Source organism: Belonocnema kinseyi, chromosome 1 (genome assembly GCF_010883055.1).
Source record: "Belonocnema kinseyi isolate 2016_QV_RU_SX_M_011 chromosome 1, B_treatae_v1, whole genome shotgun sequence".
Classification (NCBI taxonomy): domain Eukaryota; kingdom Metazoa; phylum Arthropoda; class Insecta; order Hymenoptera; family Cynipidae; genus Belonocnema; species Belonocnema kinseyi.
Genome location: NC_046657.1, coordinates 140,223,777 through 140,248,670, shown reverse-complemented (window position 1 = coordinate 140,248,670; position 24,894 = coordinate 140,223,777). Strand labels below are relative to the sequence as shown.

At 33.4% G+C, this 24,894-nt stretch overlaps 1 protein-coding gene across 1 annotated transcript in view; it reads right to left on the bottom strand.

Annotated features, from left to right (window-relative positions):
* The window catches only part of LOC117180291 (protein vein), a 499,073-nt gene that overhangs the window by 100,044 nt on the left and 374,135 nt on the right, over positions 1-24,894 (bottom strand). Inside the window, exon 4 of the mRNA XM_033372709.1 lies at positions 13,181-13,289. Within this exon, the coding sequence (XP_033228600.1) occupies positions 13,181-13,289 (109 nt within the window). The remainder of the gene's footprint in view (positions 1-13,180; positions 13,290-24,894) is intronic.

Below are 24,894 nucleotides of genomic sequence, written 5' to 3'. Positions count from 1 at the left end.
ATGTGAACCATTTTCGTCGAGCTTGATCCTTCAAATGACGCCTGTCAAAACTTCAGCCATTTATGTTTACGCATTTACAAGTTACAGCACTGAGAAGCGACGTACGAGCACAGTTGATGCTGAACGATCTGGGCGCTCAAAAGAGGTCACTACACCAGAAAATGTCGAAAAAATCCATGATATGATGTTGAATGACCCCAAAGTGAAATTGAGAGAGGTAGCTAATGCTGTAGGCATATCATTGGAACGTGTGGGCAATATCGTGCATTCAGTTTTGGGCATGAAGAATCTCTGAGCGCGATGGGTGCCGCGTTTGCTCACAGTGGACCAAAAACGAATTCGTGTGACAACGTGCCAGCAGAATTTGGCATTATTTTCGCGTAAGCCGACCGAGTTTTTGCGCCGATTCATAACCATGGATCAAACCTGGATCCACTACTACACTCCTGAGTCAACGCAACAGACAAAACAGTGGGTTCCACCGGGCCAAAGTGCTCCGAAACGTCCAAAAACGCAACAATGGGTCAGAAAGGTTATGGCCTCCGTATTTTGGGATGCACATGGCATAATGTTCGTGGACTATCTTGAAAAAGGTAAAACCATAACCTGAGCATACTATTCATCATTAGTGGACCGATTGAAAATCGAAATCGCCGAAAAACGACCGCATTTGAAGAAGAAAAAACCGCTTTATCATCACGACTATGCGCCTGTTCATTCATGCTTAGTTGCACAAGCAAAATTGCATGAAATAGGCTTCGAATTGGTTCTTCAGCCACCGTATTCACCAGAACTGGCCCCCAGCGAAAATTACTTGTTCCCTAACCTCAAGAGATGGCTCACCGGTAAGCGTTTTTACTCAAATGAGGAGCTCATAGCTGAAACTGAGGCGTATTTTGGAGACCTTCCGATCGAGTACTTTTCGGACGGTATCAAAAAGTTAGAAAATCGTTGAACTCACTGTATCGACCTAAAAGAAGAGTACGTTGAAAAATAAAACCGACTTTGGCCAAAAAAACGTCTCCGTGTTTCATTTTTCAGGGACTTATCAGACTGCCTAGTATATATATTGCATTTTTTGCTCGAATGCGAGACTCGCAAGACTTTTTTGCTTAAATATATTATCTATACAATTATTTCTAAACTCGAGTTTGTCCAAATAAAAGCAGCTTTAATATAAGCCAATGCAGGCACAAAATCTCGGAGGCACTTTATCTTGACAGATTTTTTGGTAAGCAACAAAGTTTCATCCCAAGGTGGTGGCAATATTTGATGGAAAAGCATCGTGCTCTTCTTTAAAATAATGAATACCGAAAAGGAAGATTCTTCGATGGTGGCGGCAGAAAAAGGTCTGGGCGCTTTGCCCAAAGCAGGAAGTGCTTCCAGTGTATGAACATATGCGCGTTATTTTTTAAAGGTGTAGTCTGCGAGACCATATACGTAATACCATCAGTATGAGAGTGGAATGCCAAGGGCTTGAGGGAAGAAGGCTATCGAAATCTCGAAAGCGAAAGCCGAAAAGCAGTGGTATTACGGGATCTAGGTGCACCCCTTCCTCCCGTGTCGGTCCGTCGTTTCAAACGCAGTATAACTTCTAGTTTCCGCTCTTCAAATATTGATGTATCATACTTTGCGCTCGTTTTACGTATCGAAAGTACATGTGGCATGGAAGTTCTTAATCTGTTCTTTAGATTAAATTGAATAACCCTAAACTCGAAGTCAGTCAAATTGGCAAAATATTGATTGATTCAACCCTAGAGTATGGTTATTATATTAACACCTAAATATTTGGTTGACCTACGAAATTTAATGGATTAGTAAGAATTGGTATTGTATCATATATTTTGGTTGATCAAAGTAAATATTTTGGTTGATGGAAGTAAAAATTTGGATTAATCCAAGAAAACATTTTGGTTGATCTAAGAGAATATCTTTTTTAAATCAGTTAATTGTTTTTGTTGGCCTAAGAAATGATTTTCAGTAATTGAACCAAAACTTTCAGTCCATCTAACCATACGCACATATTGCATTGTAAAAGATTATCGCCGTAGAATTCTCTTATCTTGTGGTAACTATTTAGAAAATCGTTTAACTACTAAATATCACAAGACACGACAATTCGTCGCGTAGCAATAAACCGTCGCGTAAGATTTATTACAAATAAATTATGTTTACAACTCCAAGGGTTTATGTTCATTGTTCTGTTATGTTTACTGTTCATTTAATTTAAAAATGTTTTTTTTTATTTGTCAAAAACTCAACCACATACTATTAGGTAATCACGTAGATTAAAATAATAATAATCACATATTTTCGGCAAGGTTATTTATAAAATCATGACTAATGAGTTTTCGGTATCAGGCAAGGCGTAAAAGAAGAAATATACGAAGAGGTTTTCTCTCTTTCTCATACACAAAACAAGCCTCGATTTAATATTTTATGAATAATCCGGGAAATAGCGGAAGATGAATAGACATTTCTCCAGCGCCCTTTCGAATGTGTTTCCGGATCACTCAAGGATCGCGACAATGCAAAAGGATTACTTTTTACGGTGCTTTTTTGCAACGCTGTAAACTCTCACACGTGGTCTGTCATGCCAAATTGGAGTTCGCATTCATACCATATGCGCACATACCTGTAGTTTCTAAAATGTTTTCAACCAAACATTTTAGTCAAATCAACTAAATATGTTGCTTGATTCTGGTAAAATGCATTTTCAAAGTATTCGGTAGATTCAACCAAAAAATGTTTTCAATCTATTAAATGTTTTGTAACACAGTAATGCAAGAATCTGAATTTTAGTAGAGGAAGGCGTAGGTTCAGAGCGTGCGAATGAAAATCATCCTAAACTCAACAAGCCTGTAAGTTAATCATCAAAAGCATTACTTAAGCTCCATTTCTGGTTGAAATTAAGTGACTTACTCAATTAATTGCAAACATGAAATTCATCTACATTTAGAATTCATCATTTAGTATTACTGTAAAAATAAACAAAATAATTTAAAAAGAAGTTTGTATTGATTGAAGTAAAGAAATCCTGCCTAAAAAACTGTGCACTGAGCGGTTTCTAGTATGATTCATTGTAATCAGTTTTTCCGATGTAAATTATAATGCAAAAATTTCTTTAAATCTCGTAACACACTATGGGTCACTCAGAACCTCAGATCGATTTTTTGAGGAATATTTTTTATGATAGAAATATCAAAAATTGAAACAATTCCAATTTTTGAGAATTTTTTCTTTCGAAAAATTTTGATTTGTGAATAATTCCATCGACTTTTCTAAACTAGTCGAATTGGTTCTACAATGTTTAAGGAATATCTAAAAAAGTTTTCAAGATTATCAGATGAGTAATTTTAAAATGGTAGATCGCGAAAAAGCGCACGGGGTCTCACAGACCCACAGTGCGCCCCGTGGTCGAAAAAATGGGTGTGTGCTTTGAGGGTTAAAACTATTTATTAGAATATTAACATCCACTGAAAATAAAAGAGTAGTTGAATATCCTAAATCTGACCTGGTGCATCTTCTAATATTGGAGGAAATAATACGAATATGTGTAAGCATTCGTTTTGTTAACAATTTTTTTTCTTTTGTCCCCTTCAACCGGCTAGCTAAGCTCGAAAACTCATTGCGGTACTGTTTATTGGATTAATTCATTCCAGTTGTACGTAGAAGCGTTAGTTTCGTTTATTTTTTTATGTTTTACGAGTGATGGTCGTCGAAGGGAAAGAGTAATGGGGGTCACAATTCTCCACAAGAGCTGTTTCAGAAATATTTTTTCTTTTTACAATTAGAAGAATTTTAAACGCCCATCATTCAAAGTAAATATTGAAATAGATATTTTTTAAATTCATCGCGGGAGAAATTTATCTTTCACTAATGTATGAAACTTATATTGTTGAGATGTTTATTACTTAAATTCAAATCTATAACTGTAAGAAATTTAAAACACAAGGTTTTAGTTTCATAGTAGAATAAGGTTTTATTTCAAAATTAATTTCAACTACGACCTAACGAAACATTTTTTCTAACTATAAAATAGATTCATAGTTTATAACACTAAAAATGTGAACAGCTGAATATTTTTATAACTGTGCATTCGTAGATTACGAAGTGATACTTTGTGCAACAAGTGCTGAACTCTAAGCATTTGTTAGAAGTGCTGCCCATGCACATTTGTCTGAAGCTCTAGTGCTCACCACGGGTTATAGATAGTATTCATTTCTTAATTAAATTATTTAAAAAAAATCTTTTCCCTTCGCTCCGCTTGGAATCGAACCACAGAACTTCTGATTGTCAGTTGGGTGATTTCCCTTAAGCTACTAGAGAGATAAGAAGAGAGCGCGTAGGCATTCCAAGTTTTTTCTACGGCCATAAATCTTTCTGACACTTTTCGCGGACTGGACAAAAATTCGTCGTTCCTGTTGATCATTCTCTCGATGAACAGAGTATAGTAGCTTAAGGAAAGTGTTAACTTAGACCGATAGTGTTGATTTCTGTTCTTACGTGGGTGAAAAAGATATCTACACTGATAGGTGGTGACCATCTCTCTAATGATAAGATATATTACTTGAAAAATTTGACCTAGTGAAATAATGCGTCTATTTCTGAAAAAGGATTCTTCATTCAATCTCTCTAGTAGCTTAAGGGAAAACCACCTGATCAGCCATCAGAAGTTCTGTGCTTCGATTCCCAGTTAGCCCAGTCGCCATACCCAGTCCTGTCGGATCTTATATGTCGCCAAAATATTTTGATTGATTCGTATGCAGAATGATCCCCTTATTCCGAATCGGTGTGGTACGTCTTCGGCAGATTGTGCGTTCTCGAGACATCCGCAATTAATCAATTTTTTTAATTGCCCCCGATTAATGATTTTCCATTAAACTTATTTCGATTTTTTTTCTGCACTTTATTAGCTCATTATAGAACGAATAAAAAACGTTCAAACATATTTGCCCTCCGATGAATATTTACTGCACAATAGCAACTAATAGGCGAAAAAATGGGAAAAAAATTCTATCTGCCATATCTCCAAAAATATAATCTAAAAGAGAAATATTTTTTTAATCTATGAAAATAACAGCTAAAATACACACTTTTTATAATAAAAACTATTTCTCTAAAGTTTATACTTTCCTGGCAAAATTGAGTTTTATTGGGTGAAATTCTGCGGTGTGATAATAAATAGAAATTTTTAGTAAATTAAGTTCATGTTAGAGACAATATTTTTGCTAAAATATATTGTTGCTGTTCCCAGGGACAAAGTTCCTGTGAAATTATGCTGAAATTTCTTAAATTTAAGCAACGACGCATGAATAATCAATTACGGGGCTTCAAATACTAACAACTTTTCTACAAAAAGTTATAAATGTTTGAAATTTAGCATGATAATTCTCTTAAGTACCACTAAAACAATGATGTCCAGAAAAAATTGTTTATCAAATTTCCTTTTTTTGGGAGAGTTTGACAATAGGGCGATAAGTGATGTCGTAAACTGGGAATCTTGCTAACGACCGGCCAGGTCAAAAGCCATTGGCGTCGAATCGTCGTAGATACCGAGCAAGGGTTGGGGGCCAACTCAGCCACAATATTATGCACTGAATTATTCTTCCAGGAAAACTGATTTAATTTTGTAAAGAAATTGTGTTTGGTTAAGGTAAAAAAATTATGCAGACTCATTTATAAGATTACTATTATGAAATAGTTTTTTCATGTACTTTATTATTGTATATGCAGTTACATATCGTGTCAGTATGTATAGTAATATCTCTAAATTATTCATCATTCATCTAATATATTTATGGTATCGTCGGTGTGGCCATTTTAATCGAAGAAGAAAAACCTCGGAAATTTTCCGGTTTTTTCCCAGTTCGCAAAAATTTTTCACGGTCAATAAAATAAACAAATTTTATCTCCAAAGCTAAAAAAATTCCATTTGAAGTAATAAAAAATATATTACAAATTAAAGCACTCAAAGTGGAACTCTTGCTTTTTTTGTTTTTAGATAAAAAAATGTTATACTCAAATGCTCAATAATTTGCACGTATAAAATGGAAGTTAGGTACTAACACTTTTCAATTAAACAATTTAAAATGAAATGCAGATATACTGCAAAATTTAGAATTTTTATCTTTTATAAACTATAGATTTCAAAGATTCAAATTCGGTTCCAAAAATATAAATCGGCGTTATTATTTTCACTGTCTTAAGTTGAACATTCAATCAATGAACGTTCAGATTTTCAAATTTAGATTTTTTAAAGAAAGTTTAAGTTAGAAACATTAAAAATTCAAAAATTAACATTATTTAACGCAACACCTTGAAAATTAAAGGTTAAATTATTGTAAAGACTAAAACATCCTTGAAAACCTTCAACATTTTATTTCAAAATCCAGAGAAATCTAGAATTTAATTTAAATTTTTTAAAATTTTAAATAATTTTTTCAGAATTTATAAATATCTTTCAAAACTAATGACTTTTTTTTATACAATTTTTAGCAAATCCTGCTTATTATTCATAGAAAAAACGAGAGTCACGTTAAGTTTTAAAAAGTTTCAAAATTAATGTAAAATTTAAAATGATTTTAAATAATTTAAACGAGTTCTGTGTTCTGACAACATTCGCCTATTCGTATCGAAATTTTCGAGCATTTGCTGCAGCCTCATTTAAAACAAAATGTAGATTTGTGCAAATTTCAAATACAAATTTTAGAAGCTTTTTAATAATTCTAAAAGGATTCAAAATAAAAAAAAAAACATTTTTTGAACATTCCAAGGAAAATGTAAAATGATTTCTTATGTTCAAAAATATTTTAAGAAAACATTTTCAAAGATTTCCACAATTTTCAAAACATAATTTGGAATATTTTAAAGGAATTTTTTTAAGTTACCAAAATTGTTTGAACACGATAAGCAAAATTTGAGTTATTTAAAATTATATTTTTTAATTATTCTTACAATTCAGAGTAAATTTTATAAATGTAAAAAAAATTCCTTCGAATATTCCACATTCTTTTTCACAATTTTGGAAATCTTTGAAAATCTTTGAAAATATTCTCTTAAAAGAATAGGAAAAAAGTAAAGAATCATTTTTTATTTTCCGAAGAATCTTAGGAAAATGTTTTTATCCTTTTGAAGCCTTTCATAATTCTTAAACAGCTTCTAAATTTTTAATTTGAAATCTGCAAAAATATACCGAAACTTCGGCACTAATAGCCGAATTATGTAGATACACACACTTCCTTTAAATCACTTCCAATTTGTTCTACAAAAATGAAAATTAAAAAACGTGAGACATTCCTGAGGTAAAAAGAATGTCTTACTTTTTAAAAAAAAGTAAGACATTCCAAAAGGAAACTTCACCCTAAGTTTTCTGTAAAATATTAAAAACTGAAATCAATTTTCACCCTTTTTTAATTTTATTCTGATTCTAGTTTTTCAAGGATATAAAAGAAAATTATTTTTGTAGAAATTAATTAATTTCTTATAACAGCAAAATAGTTTCACAGTGCCGAATGGACCCATAAACCCTTCTTCTAGCATTTTCTATTTCCACGCCTATGGGGTCCGAACCAGCCGGCCACATGAGCGCTTCCAAGTTTACAATGTCACTTATCGAACCCATTGTCGAATTCTTAAAAAAAGTCAAGTTTATAACTACTAAATAAATAAAAATTAAGAAATTTAAATTCTATGACTGAAATTTATATAATATTTAAGATTGTTTAAGCTTCGTGCCAAGTTTCCACTGTATATAGAACTGAAGATACATAATTTGATTTTAGATTGTTCTTCAGGTTACAGTTTTCGTATAAATAATTTTTTCTTAACATTATTTTTTCAGTGGTACTTTAGAGAATTATCATGCTAAATTTTAAACATTCATAACTTTTTGTAGAAAAGTTGTTAGTATTTGATATCCCGTAATTGATTATCCATGCGTCGTTGCTTAAATTTAAAGAATTTCACTATAATTTCACAGGAACTTTGTGTCTGGGAAGAGCCATAATATATTTCAGCAAAAATATTGTCTCTAACATGAATTTAATTTACTAAAAATTACTATTTATTATCACACCGCAGAATTTCACCCAATAAAACTCAATTTTGCCAGGAAAGTATTAACTTTAGAGAAATAGTTTTCATTGTAAAAAGTGTGTATTTTGGGTGTTATTTTCATAAATTAAAATAATATTTCTCTTTTAGATCATATTTTTGAAGATATGGCAGATAGAATTTTTTTCAAATTTTTTCGCCTATTAGTTGCTATTGTGCAATAAATATTCGTCAAAGGGCAAATATGTTTTAACGTTTTTTATTCGTCCTGTAATGAGCCAATAAAGTGCAGAAAAAAAAATCGAAATACGTTTAATGGAAAATCATTAATCGGGAGTAATTAAAAAATTGATTAATTGCGAATATCTCGAGAACGCACAATCTGCCGAAGACGTACCACACCGATTCGGAATCAGGTGATCGTTCTGCATTCGAATCACTCAAAATATTTTGGCGACATATAAGATCCGACAGGACTGGGTATGGTGTCTGGACTAAGCAGAGCGAAAGGAGAAGATCTGCTTTCAGAGAAAATCTAATTAAAATTTTTTTTAATTCGTAGCTCAATCTAACCTGAAAAGACTTTGAGTATTTTTCTGCTATTTCAAGAGTTTACATAGAAAAATAGTGTTGATTTCTATTTTTACGGTGGGTGAAAAATATATCTTTACTGATGGGTGTTTGCAATTTCTCTGATGATAATACAGATTTAAACAAAAATTCACAGTATTTATTGTCATGACTGTGTAAAAAAGTCGCTTCAAGAGAGTAGGGTAATAATAACAGTTGGATACTTTTGGCATGTGTATATCAGCAATTTAGAAATGTTAGGTTGTCCATTTTCATGGTAAGTTTCGCGCGACAGCAAGGAAAATGGCTGACTTAATATTGTGTTACAATCAATTGTGAATGGATCCAGATATGCATGTGCAATATGCACAGACTTCGGTTTATTATCGCGCAAAAAAAAATTCCACATGCTTCGCAGCCATCGAAAGGCGACTTTTTCATGTAGGTGTCGTAAGACGAATTATACTTTTCGTGCACTCAGAAAATTAATATTGAATCTTCTTAATTAAATATTGCCTGTGATTTGCTTTTCCTTAATAATTTAAGATACGAATGCTTACAGATTTTCACCCGAATGAAGGCGGCGGCACGTCTATGTGATTATTTCTACAATTTTATCCTGAGAATAGCGGACGAAGAACAGAGTCAGGCAGAGGAAAGCGGAATGAAAGAGAAGTTTGGACTAACCATTTTGAGTTGACCCGAACTTTAGCTAATCAAACTGTTTAACTGAGTTTGAGAGTGGCTTTCTTATCGACTACGACTTATCTACTGCTTAAGCCGCATATTATATTTCTTCCGTAGTTCCTTCCAGTTTTTGCTCTCAGCTCCAGGATATTATTTTTCGGATGGGGTTTTATTTTTACTTTCAACTTTGACCATCTTCCAAAACAATCATGGCAGAATAGAGTTCCGCTTCAAAGAACTTGCTTGGTTAGGGTTTTTTTTTATTAACTGGATATCTGATATTGCTGATAGGATCGTTTCGGCTCAAGTCTAATGCTATGAAACTTCCTAGCTTGCAGCTCACTGGCGGATATTTTGTTTAAAATTATGTTCTGTTTTAAACAAGAGAAAACAGAATTTATATGCTTAAGTAGAAAATTGAGAAATTCATTAAATACATTTAATATTTTTCGTCCAGTCAAAAATGTGAAATAGAGGCTTTCAAATTTTCCAGTATAGGAAAAATGCATTTGGCAGGCAAAATCAGTCCTCGTTTGGACTGATTTTGAGAACGAAAATCCCAATGGATAGGGAAATTTGTACGCTTTCTATGGTGGTCTGCGCAACCGGAAACTCGTTAAAAAAATTTGGCAGCAGACTCGTACTCGTGATCCTGGGGATAAAAGTACCCCAGGGAAGTGGCAGACGAGTTAGGAACGAATCGATCCAGGAAGGTGGATATAGCTTCGACTGACCGCCGTCCTTTCGGTTGACGAGGGTTTATTGGCTTTATCAGAGAATCAGGTCGTACGAAAAAACAGAAATAGCATATACAGGTACATGTGCGACGTATGTCGATCTCTTCCTGCTTCTGCAACTGATTATCTCTCCTGATAGATAAAAATTTTGGCACTGAGCCACAACTCTTCTGAAACTTGACTAAATTGAAATAAGAGAAATACCATGGATACTGGAAGTTTCTTGATTAATATGCACTTCACTAATCTGAATTTACTACTAAAATAATACCGCAATCAAAAAAACTATAAATTGCAAATTAATTTGAAATACATTCCCTGTTTATTTGGAGACATGCTCATATGTTTTGATTTTGAGGTGACCTATATGCATTGGCAACTTACGTACTAATTATATTAAACCTTTGCAATGTCGTCATTTCGTTCTGAGCTATTTTATATACATACATTTGATTTGGACACATTTCAGATACACACATGCACATTTATTTATTTTTTACTGCCTCTTCTATACCACTCAAAGCATTTTTTGCTTTTTAACTTTTTTATTGTTATGTCTGTTTTTCGTGTGTTCTTTCTTGAATTTCTAGTTTCATCGCTCTTTCCTTATCCCTGCTACCCTATAATTTCTTTTTGAATACCACTTTCCACAATTTCGATTTACAGCGATTTTTTTTAAATATTCTTTTTGTTTTGTCTTCGCCTCATATTCGATGTTTTAGAATGCATTTCGTTGGTACATTCTTTTACATACCGAATTATATACATCCTATTCCTATCTCTTTTGGAGCATTTCTATTTAACAAACACCACTATCTACATGTACCACCAACCCCTTCACTGTAAGTCGAAAATAACGTTTTTTTGTGTGTTAATAATGACTTGTCTGTAAAAAAGCCAGTTTAGAATTTACATGTCTATAAAATAAAAAACAAATACTTTTGTTTTTAGAATTGCAGTAACTTTTTCCTGTCTGAATATTATATACCTTATCAACTCTTTTTATATTATTCAATTTTTCTCAATGTAATTGTAGCTCTCTTTTTAGTAATGCGAAATTTTCCTTACTCATATTTTCAGATTTATTTATCATTAATATCCTACTTTTAGCTATTCGTATACCGTCTCTTTTTAGAAAAATCTCCATCTGGTTGAACTTTGGACTGACTAACACCAATCTCGTTTATTGAAACTGGCGTCCCCTTCTGAGAATCGGAAATGTATCTACTTCATTTTAGATGTAGTTAGTTCCGGCTCATAGAATAGATTAAAATTAGCTTTGTTGGCTAGAATCTTTTATACAAATCTGATTTCTTTTAATAAAAAGCCTGTTCTTAAGCCGTTCCTTCTTTTAGTCTCCAAAACGCTTCCATTTCCCGAGAAATTGTATTCAATAGGTTCTTGCTAGTTTTAATTGCCATCTGAGACAGTGCTTTTGCCTTATTCTTGTTTCGCAATAAAAGTATTCATCTGATAATGAGATTCCTTTGTAGACACTCCAACGACTTCCCCATGTATACAGATCATGGTACTTCGAATAATGCACGTTCCTTGTGTATGAATCGAGGCACCGAGTAGACAACCCATTTATCGCAGCTGCATACTATCGGTTCGCCTCCCACCTTTTATACACACCACATACCATCGACTTCACCTTCATCATATATATTCAAGGCAAAGCCCCACACTGCAATGCAAACTTTTTCACCCCACACGGTACACTAATAAATCTCTCTCCTTTAAAGAAACACATTCCGTTATCGCAAAACATTTGTTTGTCTTAGCCACCCTACACTTGTTCAATTTGCGTTTTAGCACCTATAACCAAATTGCTGTATTTACCGTGTTTAATTGGCAGAAACATTGTAATTTGCATAAAACCTAGTAGCCAAATGTAATGCACTGAACTTTTCTTTATTTTTCCTTGTTCTAAAACGAACCAGTAGAAGGTATATTCAGCGTTTGAAAGAAAAAAATAACACGGGAGATTATGGATATGAATTGCTGATACAGTTATATTGCGAGTTAGATCAGCAATCTGTATGGCTGGAATAGACATATCGATGGCTGATCTAACGCGCAGTATGATTGTACCAGCAATTAATTTCTTTCAGTATACCGACAAACTGGATCTTTTACATTTTGAAGTATACATATCTTTTTTTAATCTTATTAACCATTAGGATAGATACAGGAATTTTTGTTTAATTTAAACAACAAATTGTAAAAATTGGTCACATTTTAGAGCTAAATTTAAGCGCATATAATTTAGGGCTAACAGCACGGTCTTCCTGTCAACGTTCGGTCATGTTCGGTTTTCTGCTGCTTCAGGTGATGCTTATTAAATTTCGTAATGAGACAATTTCACTGAAAGGCTTTCTCTACTTATTTCGCACATGGTCCTTTACATTTTTCAAAACGTAATACTAAAATTCTAAATTTAATCCTCGGATGTGTATCCAGCGACAACAAAAATCCTAAGTAACCATTTTTTGAAAACTCCGACCCCATAATAAGATTTTCACCGCCATATTTAGTCTGCCGTTTTGAATTAAAAATTTATACTGGAGATTTGTAACTAGTTAGTTTTTATATCTTTTTTACAAAATGCATTCAAATTAGAACCAAGTTTCAGGATTACTGGGACATTTGATCTTACATTCAATGATAAAAGCTCGAAATATTAAATTTATTTTTATGTTTTCTGAATTTTAGCTAATACCGGCTTGAGTTTTCATTGTTCAATTAAGGGAAACTTCATTTTTGTGTTAGATTGAACAATCTTCAATAATCAGCGCATAAGGCATATTGATTTGACTTGTCTAGGTAACAGTGGAATATTGCTTTCAAGGATATTTTAAAGTAATTTTTGGCCCGAATTTCCGTCTCCTCGCCCATTGAACACAAGGATTTTTTTAATTTTTGAAAAACTTGTGAATCCATAAGTTTTTACTGGCCCAAGCGATTTGATTAATTTTAGCATTTTCACTCTGCACTTCTTGTCATCTCACTAGACTAGAAGTTGATTGCTTAAAAATGTTCCAGAATTTTTTTCCAGCATAAGCTATATTTCGAGAATAATTTACATAAGCCTAAGCCTCATGTTTGACTATAATGTAAATTCTTCTTACCTGCATGCTGGCTCCCCGACGGTCTCGAAAAATAGACAAGTACCGCCGTTCATGCAAAAATCCCCTGCAATTGGGCAGGGTTGTTCCTGCCTTGGCCACGAAACTGTCGCTGCAACAGAAGAACAAACAGACATTTACTCAGAGTTATTAATTTCACATGCCAGAAAGTTTATTTTACAATCTACATCAAAGACAATCACTTTTTTTCTATTTTGTTGTCAGCCTGTCAAATACATATAACAGCTGCATATACACAAGATATTCATAGTGGCATGAAAAGAATATAAAAAGTAATCACATTTGAAATTTTGTATATCTCTTAAAATCCTTTAAAATCCCTTAAAGTCCCTTCAATATAATTTAGCTTAAACTTTTTTACAAAGTTCTCTAGAAAAAACTTTAGAACTACTGGAAATCTTTGAAATCCCTTAACATTTGTGGAGATTTAATAAAATCCTTTACATGTTGTCAAATTCCTTAAAACACTTTCGAATTCTTTGAAATCTTTGGAATCGGTAGAAAATCCGTAGAAATCCCTCGAAATCAGGTAAAATCATTTAGAACTCCTAAAACGTCCTGATGTATTTGAAAATCTTTAAAATATCCCGAAATTGTTATGAAATTAATGAAAATTCTCTGGAATTTAAAATAAATTAAGTTTATTCATTAAAATTCTCGTAAAAACCGGTTCAAATCCCTATAAAGTTTCTGTGAAGTTCCTTCTCTCGAAATCTTTGAAATAGCTGGGAATCTCGTCAAATTTATTTTGATTTATATTCCAAAGCTCAATAGAAATATATAGAAAGCTTTAAAAGACCTAAACAATTCTTTGAAATTCCTCGAAATATTTTCAATATCTGGAAATCCTATGAAATTCCTTAATATTCCCGAAAAATTGTGAAAATCCCAAAAATCCTCTCAATTCCCTTGCAATGTTTCGAAATTCCTTAAAATTCGTGAAAATATTGCTAAATCTCTTGAAAATCGATAAGTCGATAATTCTGATGAAACCGAGATAAATATTTCTGAGGTCACTCTCGCAAGTATAATTAAGGATAAAGCATTAAAGCAGAGGACGGATGGGCTCTCTGTAAAACTTCTAGATATAATATTTCATCACAATCTCTTATCCATGATGATTTATTCTTTTGTAGAGAGGTATGAGAAAGAAATTTCCAATCGCCCTCTATCCCAATCTTTTTAAATATATTTCTAACCTGGCGTGCTCATTTGTATTTCTCTGGGGTGGATAAATCATCTTTCATTGTATCCAGTTCTCTCAATCTTAGATAACTTTTCTTCGGATATAGATACTCGGATATATTTAGAGTTTTCTCTATCTAATTGAGAATTGACCCAAAAACTCTAACTGTAAGTAGGGATTTACCTATTTTTAATCTAATAGCATATCCATTAATATTTTTTGGAAAATCAAGGCTTCTCTTGTATTCTATCTTGACTTTGAGCTCATTTATCCTGCATAAATCTAATAATTCTTCAAGAATCTTATGTATTTCAATCAAAGGGTCTATATATACACTCCTGATGCCTCTGACATACATAAATTATTGTAAATGAGCAATTAAAAATGTAAACATTGTTGGAGTTAGGAACTCTCCCTGCATGACTCATTCCGTTACATCCACCGATCCAGAGATGCCCTTATTTCCCTTGATCGCAATAATAGCTTTAGAATAGAAATCTGTTACCAATATAATAAATTTTTACCCGCAACCTATGAAGATTAATTTGTTCCATAAGATATTATGATTAACTGAGGCAAAAGCTCCTTTAAAGTAAACATATAGTGCAAAAATTTTGCCTCCGTTCAGTCTCAGACGATTTTGAATCATTGTGTAAAGGGTAAAGATCTGGTCCAAGCAACCTCTATCCTCCTGAAACCTGCCTGCAATGGACGGTAGTTGGCATGCTCAGTGACATCCCCTTTCTTGTCTATCACTCAAAGTAATGTTTGAGACCACGATATTGAAACCTTACGTCCATAAATTGTTTTCTAATACATAACGGCTGTATTTTTATAAATACTTTTCTGATGCGTATTTTAAAACATAAGTAGCAATACAGCATTATTTCTTCAACTGAAAGTAGACATTTCATGCAAAAAAATTAAGATAAAATCGAACAAAAGCGTACGTTATTTTTAATGGACACCTTCGACCACACTCCATAATTTTCTTTCTTTTTCTCTTGTCAGGCAGTGTTTCCTTTACACCACATTCTTTGAGGACCCACTCATTACTGAAAAATCGGAAGAGGCTGAAATTATGCACGTATTATAAAGAAAATGTGAAATAAGGAAACAACATCTGTTTATAACGAAAACAATTGTTATTATTAGTTATAAATTTAAAATTGTTCAACGAAAAAATCATTATATATAATTCATTACTTTTTAGCTGTACTTTCAGAAGGGTACAAGAATAGCATGGGCCGGAGGTTAGAGTACGAACGAAGCGAGTGCGAAAACGTAGACGAGTGCAAAGAGCTGAAAGCAAATGCTAAAATCACACGAGTAGAAATTGCCTGTGCGCACGTGCATGACACGCTATTTTTTGCAGCAACCGTCCGAGGAAATAAATTAACGCCCTTTAATTCTTCTCACCAAATACGCTTTTTTCTAAATTTGTGTATAATTATCTTACCGTATTTTTAGGAATTTTAGGAATATTTTTAGTTTCCTGCTGTGAAAATATGCTTATTTCTAAAATTCGCATGTGTATTCATAGCATCGATTCGCAAAATAGATGTCTTACAAAATCGTTTCGAAAATCCTCTTCAAGCATAGTAATTTGTACGAATATACGTGAAAAACGAGAAAAAGCTTACTTTTCACGTATTTAAGCATTTTAAATATATTTTAAAGGATAAAATAATTTGTTTCTCACTTACTATAATGCGACCAACGTTGTCCAAACGAATAAAGTAACCACATCTGAAAACAATCTAGTGAATATTCCAAAAGATGTTATTTAGGGAAGCTAAATACTATATTTTGTTATTAATGTCTCACTAATTTTGATTTCGAACGCTAGTAAAATATGTATCTACGAAAATATTACAGATAAAGTGTGAGGATATAAGAAAGGGAAGGAAATTGCAGAAATTAATTTAAGGAATGATAGGGAAGGTTCCGAATATTCTTCTCACAGCAATTATCTAGATCAAAATTTTAAATTTTAGTGATAAACTGTCGCAAACTTATTTTAAATTAACCAAATTATTTTAAGAATCAGTTAAATAATGATTTTCACTTTTCATACTCGTCTTACGACGTTTATAGTGTCACGAATACGATCAGCGTTAGCAATGCTGTAGTTTGTATTCAATTCCTGCTGAGCCACTGCAGGCTTTACTTAGATCAAGATGTAGACCATAGATGTCCCATTTCCCGGGATTCAATGCACAGGAGTGTTGCGAAAGCGCACCTATCTCGGCCTAAAAACTAAATCCCTTCGAGCCGCCGAGTCTCGTCCACGCCCCTACCCCCTTGCTTCTTTTTGATAGTAGTGGGATTCCCCGTGCGAATAAATCGCATCCCATTCCAAGAGCTTCATTCCGGCCGCCTAGAAAAATTATATTCATGGGGGAGCTGTGTATTTTCATTTCAATTGGTTCGGATTAGCCTTTGATATGCAAATACGGCCAACCGGATTTATGAAAATCCTAAAACATGCGAGTGATTGCATTACAAGTGAAAACGCAAGATAATTTATGAACAATATGGTTCGTCCATTATCACTATACTCTTACGAATGCAAAGCGTAATTTACAGCTACTTGAAGCTGAAAATCTATAAATATAGAATAGATTTTCAATAGAAAAAGAGAAAAAGATTGTATGATTAAAAAGTTGGAATTTAGAAAATAAAAGGCGCAAGTTACAATTGAAAATGGAGCATAATTTCCTCACGCTCACTATTGAATTTTTCTTCCTACAAGGGTTTCTGACTATTGAAAAGAAGGTTGCCGCAACTTTCGTAAATGTGTGAGGTCGAGTATTTGTTGGGGTGTTACTATTGCGAATGGTAATATAAGCATATGAACAGAATGGCGCGGCGGCAGGTCTACGGTAAATAGAGTATATACTTTATTGCTTAGGTTGCCCTGAGCAAATGGAAATTTCTCTTGTCTTGGTCTCTTCTACAACCTCTTTCTATCCTAGAGCGTCAAAATTTTTGTGGGAAACTGGCGGAAATGTCTTCAGCTCGTACCACATAACGAGGAGAAATGCACGATGCGGGGAAACGGCGAAAGGAATAACACATTCGCCTTCAAGTATCCTGTATTCGCCGACCGGGGACGTTAATTCCTTTCATTCCACCCTCCTGAGAGCGAATTAAAGTGATATTATCATATTATGTGCTTGTAAAATATACAAGAATACGTACGCCTGAAATTCTTCCGGGTATATATTCGCCGTTAACGAGGCTGTTATTTCTAAGGAGACAAGCTAAGCTTCTGATGGTTGAGTATAAAGGAATTTGCTTAACGGATTTGAGAGACTTCCTTTCTCTTAATAATGAAAACCATCGCAAAACCACAGACTTGATACTAGTAATATGGGTTAGATCTTATGTAGAACAAAAAAGAATTTTCATATAAATAATTCAGGAACCTTTTTTGCGTTATATGTGAACAAAAAATATTTTAAATTAAAAGTGATGATTACAAAATGTCCAAAAACTCACTTTTGTTGTTCTTCACAATTATATCAATAGAAACATATTTTTTTCTAATTTTCCCCGGTTGGCTGTACTACAACAAGGTTTTTGGTCGGATCCCGACCGGGCTACCCCTGGCTGGGTTTCATCGACAGGAAACGGTTGGAAGCCGACCGGGCAACATTTTCACCCGATTACCTAGTTCGGAGCCGACCCGTTACTAGCTGGGCTAACCCTAGTTATATCTCATGGTCGGAAGCCAACCGGGGACTGATCAGGATAATTTATTTATAGAAATTACACTTTTTTAAGAACCGCGACAGTATCAAAGACTTAATTATGTATGCAAAATAAATTTCTATTTTAAAAGTATCATTTAAAGATTTATTAGAACAGTGACACAGAAATGCGCTTTTTTAAATTATTAAAAAAAGCATTAAATTTTTTTGAATTTTTTAACTTATTAAATAAATCTGTTATCGATTCTATTACATGGCCCACTTAGTGCGCTAATAATAATTTTTTTAAATTGAACTATACTGTTTTGTATATATTTTTCCCTTTCTTTCTTCTTGCCCTAGAATCATCCGTTGTTTTCCAAAATGAAACAATTGCTAGGAGATTGCATCATCAGTGATTGAAATTATACTCTAATTTCCTCGCCAGATTTGTGTTACTTGATTTGACTTTTAAAATTCACCGTATTCTTTACGATGAGCCTTAGAAGACAATACAAGTTACCAATTTCTCACCTGAAACACCATTTTTTAACCGCTTTGTGGCCAAATTCTCCGACTGGCTCCCGGCCGGCATTGAAGCCAGGATTCGACCAGTTTATCGTAAAGTTGTTAGCCGGATGCCGGCTAGTTTTCCCAAGCAGTGCCGGTTTAAACACGGGCTATCCGGCTCAGGCCCGGCCGGATCCCTGATTTGATTCCTACACGGGTGTCTGTCAAGAAATAAGGGAAAGGTGCAAGGGAAATGTAAACCCATAGGGGACACATTAGAAATTTCCATTCCAATTTCAATTAGCTTATTCGTAACATGCACGGTGTGGTTAAAACTATTAAATTCGGTAAAATTGTTTTGGTAACTTATTTAGTTTTTCATGTTTAATTAAATATTTTTCAAGCTTTTTTTTATTAATTTTTCTTCTAAAGTGGAAAATTCGAAATGTAAGAGGTTTAGGCACTTTTATTTACAAGGTCACAGTTTGACAAAATTGATTTTTTAATTATTACACTGTTTTAATTCAGTGGAAGTTTTAAAAAATGTATTTTTTCTGCGTAATTACACTTTTGGGCATAGCAAAAAATTCAGAATATACAGGTTAGAATTCAAACTCTTGAAATTCAGATCTGCGTTTTACGCGAAGAAGATTAAATTTCAATGCGCTTGTCTAGATTTAATTGAACTTTAAAAATTTCAATTTCCTCTCAGACTTTTGGCAGCTTTCAGACACATTAACGACTTCATGAATTTTCAAAAAAGTTATTTATCTATTTTTTAAAATGTAAATTTGTTTGATATTGCAAATATAACACTGGATTATTTGTTCATTGTCACAAGTCATAACAATTGGCCAAAATGCGAACATTTCATGATCTGTAAATGCCTCCTTAGATATAAGAAGAACGAATATTCTAAAAGTTGAAGAAACAGAAAATTAATTTCTTTGGAATCTCGCTTATAAAATCTTAATTTTATGTATCAACCAAATACAATACAGTGTAATAGTTTAAACTCATAATGTTTCAAATAAAATGATAATGCAAAGTATACGGGAAATCAAGCTTCGGAGAATTTGATTTATAGGGCAGATACATTAATGCTTTTTTCTTGCTTTTGACTGAACAATTTGGATTCTTTAAGCGATACAATAGGATCTGGTCACTAATGAAACTCGTTAAATTATTCGAGACGGGGAGAGACCAAAGTTACAATAGAAGTACTTCTTTGGTGTTTTAAACGTCAAGAAATTTCATTCTAGGTTTTCAAGTTCTCGTGCTTTGGGTTCGTTGCTTTTTCATCGGAGGGTGGAATGGATTCCACACTGGAAAAAGTAAATTGAATAGATTTCGCGGCGAGAAGCGCCAGTGCAAACCGTATGGCTGTATACCGGATACTGGGATAAGGGCAACGTTGGAATGTTACTCTCAAGTGATTTTAACGATGCATGTGGTGGCAGTCGACTCCTTTCATTATACTCTTGGCGATGAGTTTCCACCTTTATAGAGCGTTATGCGCAATAAGGCGAGGCGAAATTCCCTCCAACTGCAAGCGTCTGCTAGCGAAAATAGGAAAATGAATTTCGTGAAAGACATTTTCTTTCACCCTGTCCTTTCAGAAGAACGTGTTGCTTTCAATAAGACGTGCCACTCCTTTATCGAGAGGTCATCTGGAGTACTTTAGAATATATTTCTAATAATTTTTAGATGTACATTCAGGAAAGTAAGCGACTATCGTTTATCTGTAAAAGTTTAAACCAGTAACGCTTGCGGAATGTAAACTCCCATGCTTTTGGCTATCCACTTAAATTATTTTTCACGTATCTTCAATGTAAGCTATACCTAGTGAGAAGTCGTATCGAACAAGAAAGTGAGATTCAATAAAAGCAGTTCACGGTTACAGATACCGCTGATCTGAACTAACGTTATCCAGGATTCTGCTCAGAATTCGAAATGCTTTCAACGCTTGAATTTCGAGTTCGTCCGTGTGGAGTTTTTTCTCAATTCTCGTTTTAGATGTGTGCAGTGGCGTGGAAAACAGAAAATTATCTAAGTCAAGAGGATTTGACTTCCAACGACCGTATAATGTGTTATGGTTTCAATGAGGGAATTATGGTATAGTATTAGGAAAACGAATTTTGTAAGGAATATTTTGTGTCTCACTAGGAAATCTATTTGCAGCACTTAAGTCACTTGATATGATCAATACCATAGATGGTAAAAAGATGTCGAAATGAGTAAAGCTATAAGTAATCTGGCATTCGATCACTGCATTTCTGCAAATCTACATCTTTAGGATTCTCATGTGCTTTGTTTTTGTTTGAATAAATTAGGGAGTTGTAATCTATTTATAATTTAATCTAAATTGATTATCCAAGTCGTGTAAATAACATTTACGAATACAGTATTAATCGCCCCGTGCGAAGATGCTTGCGATGTTATAATATTGATAAATAATTATACTTGGTTTGTGAAAGCTCCATTTTCAAATTAAGGGCCTAGATCCAAGAACCGATTTTAACTTTCTGACACTTAGAGTGGAGAGGTCCTTTATTGCTTGAATTCAACCAAAGTTTAGTCCCCTCCCCCCAACTTCAGGCACTAGAAGTTTTACTCATTACTTTATTTCAAGCCTTCAATTATGGCCATCAAAGATATACTGGACTTCGGAGAAATATGCATCATGCCTATTTCCAACAGCTCAACAGAGCGATACATTGCATAAGATTTAAATCTGGATAAATATTTATGCATGTTTATGATTTCGATGTAATAAATTTTCTTTCAATTATTTTCCATGCGACTATGACCTGATTGCTTTATCGTCGAGTTACGACTTTTCTTCAATTTATGTTAACTATATCAATTTTGTTTCCAATATTTATAAAATGGAGCGTAAGATTAAATAAATTAGAATTATAATGTTACTAAATAAATTAGAGTGTTAGAACGTTAAAAAATCGATTTGACATAAACTGTTAGTGCTATAGGCGAATTTCCTAGCTATACAGTTTCTAGTTTTTAGTCACATCTAATTCTCATAGCATTAGACAGCTTATGATATCTGCACCAAAACACGCTAATTTATAACACACTAAAAGTTAAATTCTGTTTGTTCCCTTTGATAAATATGTGCAACTGATGCTTTTGGCTTCATAACTTCAACGGGATTACTGTTGGGGAAATTTCAAATTCTAGTATGATGTATACGAATGTCTGGAATCTAGACGGCATGAATGATTATATGTGAATGTTGTTAGTTTAAATGAGTTTTCCGTGGTCCAGGAAGTGTCCGTTTGAATTAGCGTAGGTTTCTATCAGCTTTGGTCTTCGGCGATTATGTTTCTCGCATTTCCTCAACGATGTTACAATTTCCGTATAGAAGATACATCTTCAAACTTTCATTCAACCTTCCTGAAGTCTGCTTTAAGTGCATGATACTGTTGGTCACATTATTAATTATTAAATGTTTCTATATTTGACGGTTTTAGAATAAGAAAAATTAATATATTGTATTGAATTTTTGGAAAAGAGTTACAAATGTATAAGATAAAGTCTGTTCAGCTCATTAAAGTTTTCATTTTGTTTAAACACTGCAATTTTATAAATTTGTAACTTGAGATATAACTCAAAACCGGGATTTAGAGTGCTAGCTAGAATATAATGATTAAAATTGCATTATTTAAAGAAAATATAAAGTTAAATAAGCCACATAGACATGCTCAGCGTAATATATTAATTTTTTAAATAATGAAGCCGCTGATTATAAAAACATCCAATAATTGGTGACGTGACAAATTGTCACACGCTATTAAACGCGAATAGTTTCATGGCTTCAAATTGCGGGATGGCGCTGACAACGTGACGTTCCGAAGTGTGGTTTATACATTGAATAGATATACAGTATAAACGTGTGTAGATGTTCACATTTGAGGCACGTGTTGCCAAGCCAAGCGGTGCTTCTCTTGCCACAAAATTTAAATCTACATATACGTGGAACTTGATAGTTTAAAAATGAACTAGGTTATCGCTATATTATAAACTTGTGTGTTTGAATATCTCCGAAAAATTCTAGGATTATAGCATACATTTTTTTAAATTTCGAGCTTAGCTTTTCATGTATCATGGAAGTTAAAGATAATGTTTCTCGACATTCAAAGTACTTTTTAACTTTGAATGAAAATTTTAAACGAATAATCTGTACTTCTTATATTTTCCAGAATTCATTTTTGATCAAAATGCCCAAAAAATTGGTATTTTTTTTCATTCAAGTTACAAACTTGAAATTCTTTAATTATCTCTCAAAATAGTAAGTTTTTGGAATAAATCTTTCTGTGAAGATCTAGATTATAAATAAAGAGAGATTTTCAGTCATAGGTATATTTGTTCTAAAATCAATAGTTTTCAAGAATAATGAAACAAACAAGTTTTTTATGTTTGCACTGCAGCTATTGTTACTGAACTGAGCCTATATTTGAGCATTTCCTAAATTCACATATTTTACCAATTATGCGCGTTAAACAATCCTATTATTAAAAAGCACCTCTTTTTGATATTAGAGCAACATTTCTTACAAAATTCTAAACACAAAACGAATCGTCTTTTGCATATATATATCGTATACCATTTTAATCTTAGATCAGCACTGTAATCGTGTGATTATTGAATTGATCAATACAATCTTTTTGCCCTATAATAAAAATGTACTCTTTGCTATAGTAGTTAGTAACCTTTGTTAAAGAAAATCCATAAAAACTTTCAACAGACAGCTATTTGTGGCCACGTGCGTTTCTATGTCATTGCCTCGAGCGTCCAAAATTTTCACAGTTTCGCATCGTTGAATTTTAACGTCCGCTTCAATATTTTGCAGCGCGCGAAAAATGCGCTCTGCAAAAACCTACGGAGACGAATGGCGCTTTGCTTGCATTACGAAAGCCACGTTAAATGCTGCCAGCTTCGTTTATCTCTATTTCTCTATTCGCTAGAGCTTAAAGCTCGCCGAACAAAATAATCTCAAAGCACTGGATGATAAATAAATGTGCTTGCGCCGCTGGCTTTGCAGTCGACGCGAGATTTCATCAAGGGATTAAAGTCGAGTTTCGCTTCAGCTTTTTATTAGCGATTTTTAAAATCCAGAGTGAGTGGTGTTGATGAATTTGTTCCGTGAAACTCGAAGCAAATAAAAGTCTAATTCTTTTGTAAGAGAGCAGCAAGTTTATGATCTAGTTACCGAGTTAGGAGTGTATAATATCGCAACCTCGCCTTCTTGGAGATATTTTTTTTAGTTTTTTTTATCACTGCTAGTGTATAAGTGTACCAACCCCTGCAAGTAATGGAAATGTGTTTCTTGACGGATAGTAAACTTTTCGGCGCAATTTATTTTTAAACAGTTGGTCAAAATTCGGGTGCATGTAAGCTGTAACAAAACAACTTTGCTAACGACGGTTGCCATCTAGATAGAGTTCTACTCACAGTATCTGTTGAAGTTGGAAGTCAGCTAGGCGTAAAGCGAACACGAAGTTCTGTGAAGTGAAATTCCTGTTTATCTAAATGCTGCATAAACTTTAGGATTGAGTATGTCAATGATTTTTTAATAACAATATTTAAGAAAAAGCTTGTTTTCAAAGTTTTAATCAAGATAGACTACATCTATAAAACTCCATACTCACCTCGAAATGCATTATCGCCACAAGCGATATTTTCCGAAGGAATAATGCCTTCATGACTTCTTTTTTCTGATATTGTGTTTCATTTTAAACGGTATGAAAGTCATAACCTACCCAATACGGCGCCAAGTACCAGTAGACGTTCTTTGCTATTCATTTGCAATATTTTTAAGTTTTCTGCCGCCTTAAGTCGCATTTCCACAAAATGCACTCCACGAAAAACGGTCCATTCACGGAGAAAAAAGTGGCCGTTAATCTTACGGAATGAATAGAGTATGCGTTTTTTTGTAATATTTACAGAAAATCCTGTATATTTAACAAAAAAACTAGGCTTTCCTAACGTATGTTTCTAAATTTGTGCGATAATAAAAATTCTGTAAGTTCTGTATTAACATATATTTATAATGTCTTTATTTCAACACAGGGCCCTTATAACATTAACAAACTTTTTTATGGGGATAAGAAAGCCTTCGAATATTGCGTTTGGTTATTCTTTTTTCCTGCGGCGAGCGAAAATTGGCAGGAAAATAATAAATTGCATACAGGCTTTTGCGGATGAAAGCATTTTCGAAAAAAACCACGGGTCAAAGCATGCGATTGTACATTTAGTCGATAGATTCTATCAGGTTCTGAATAATG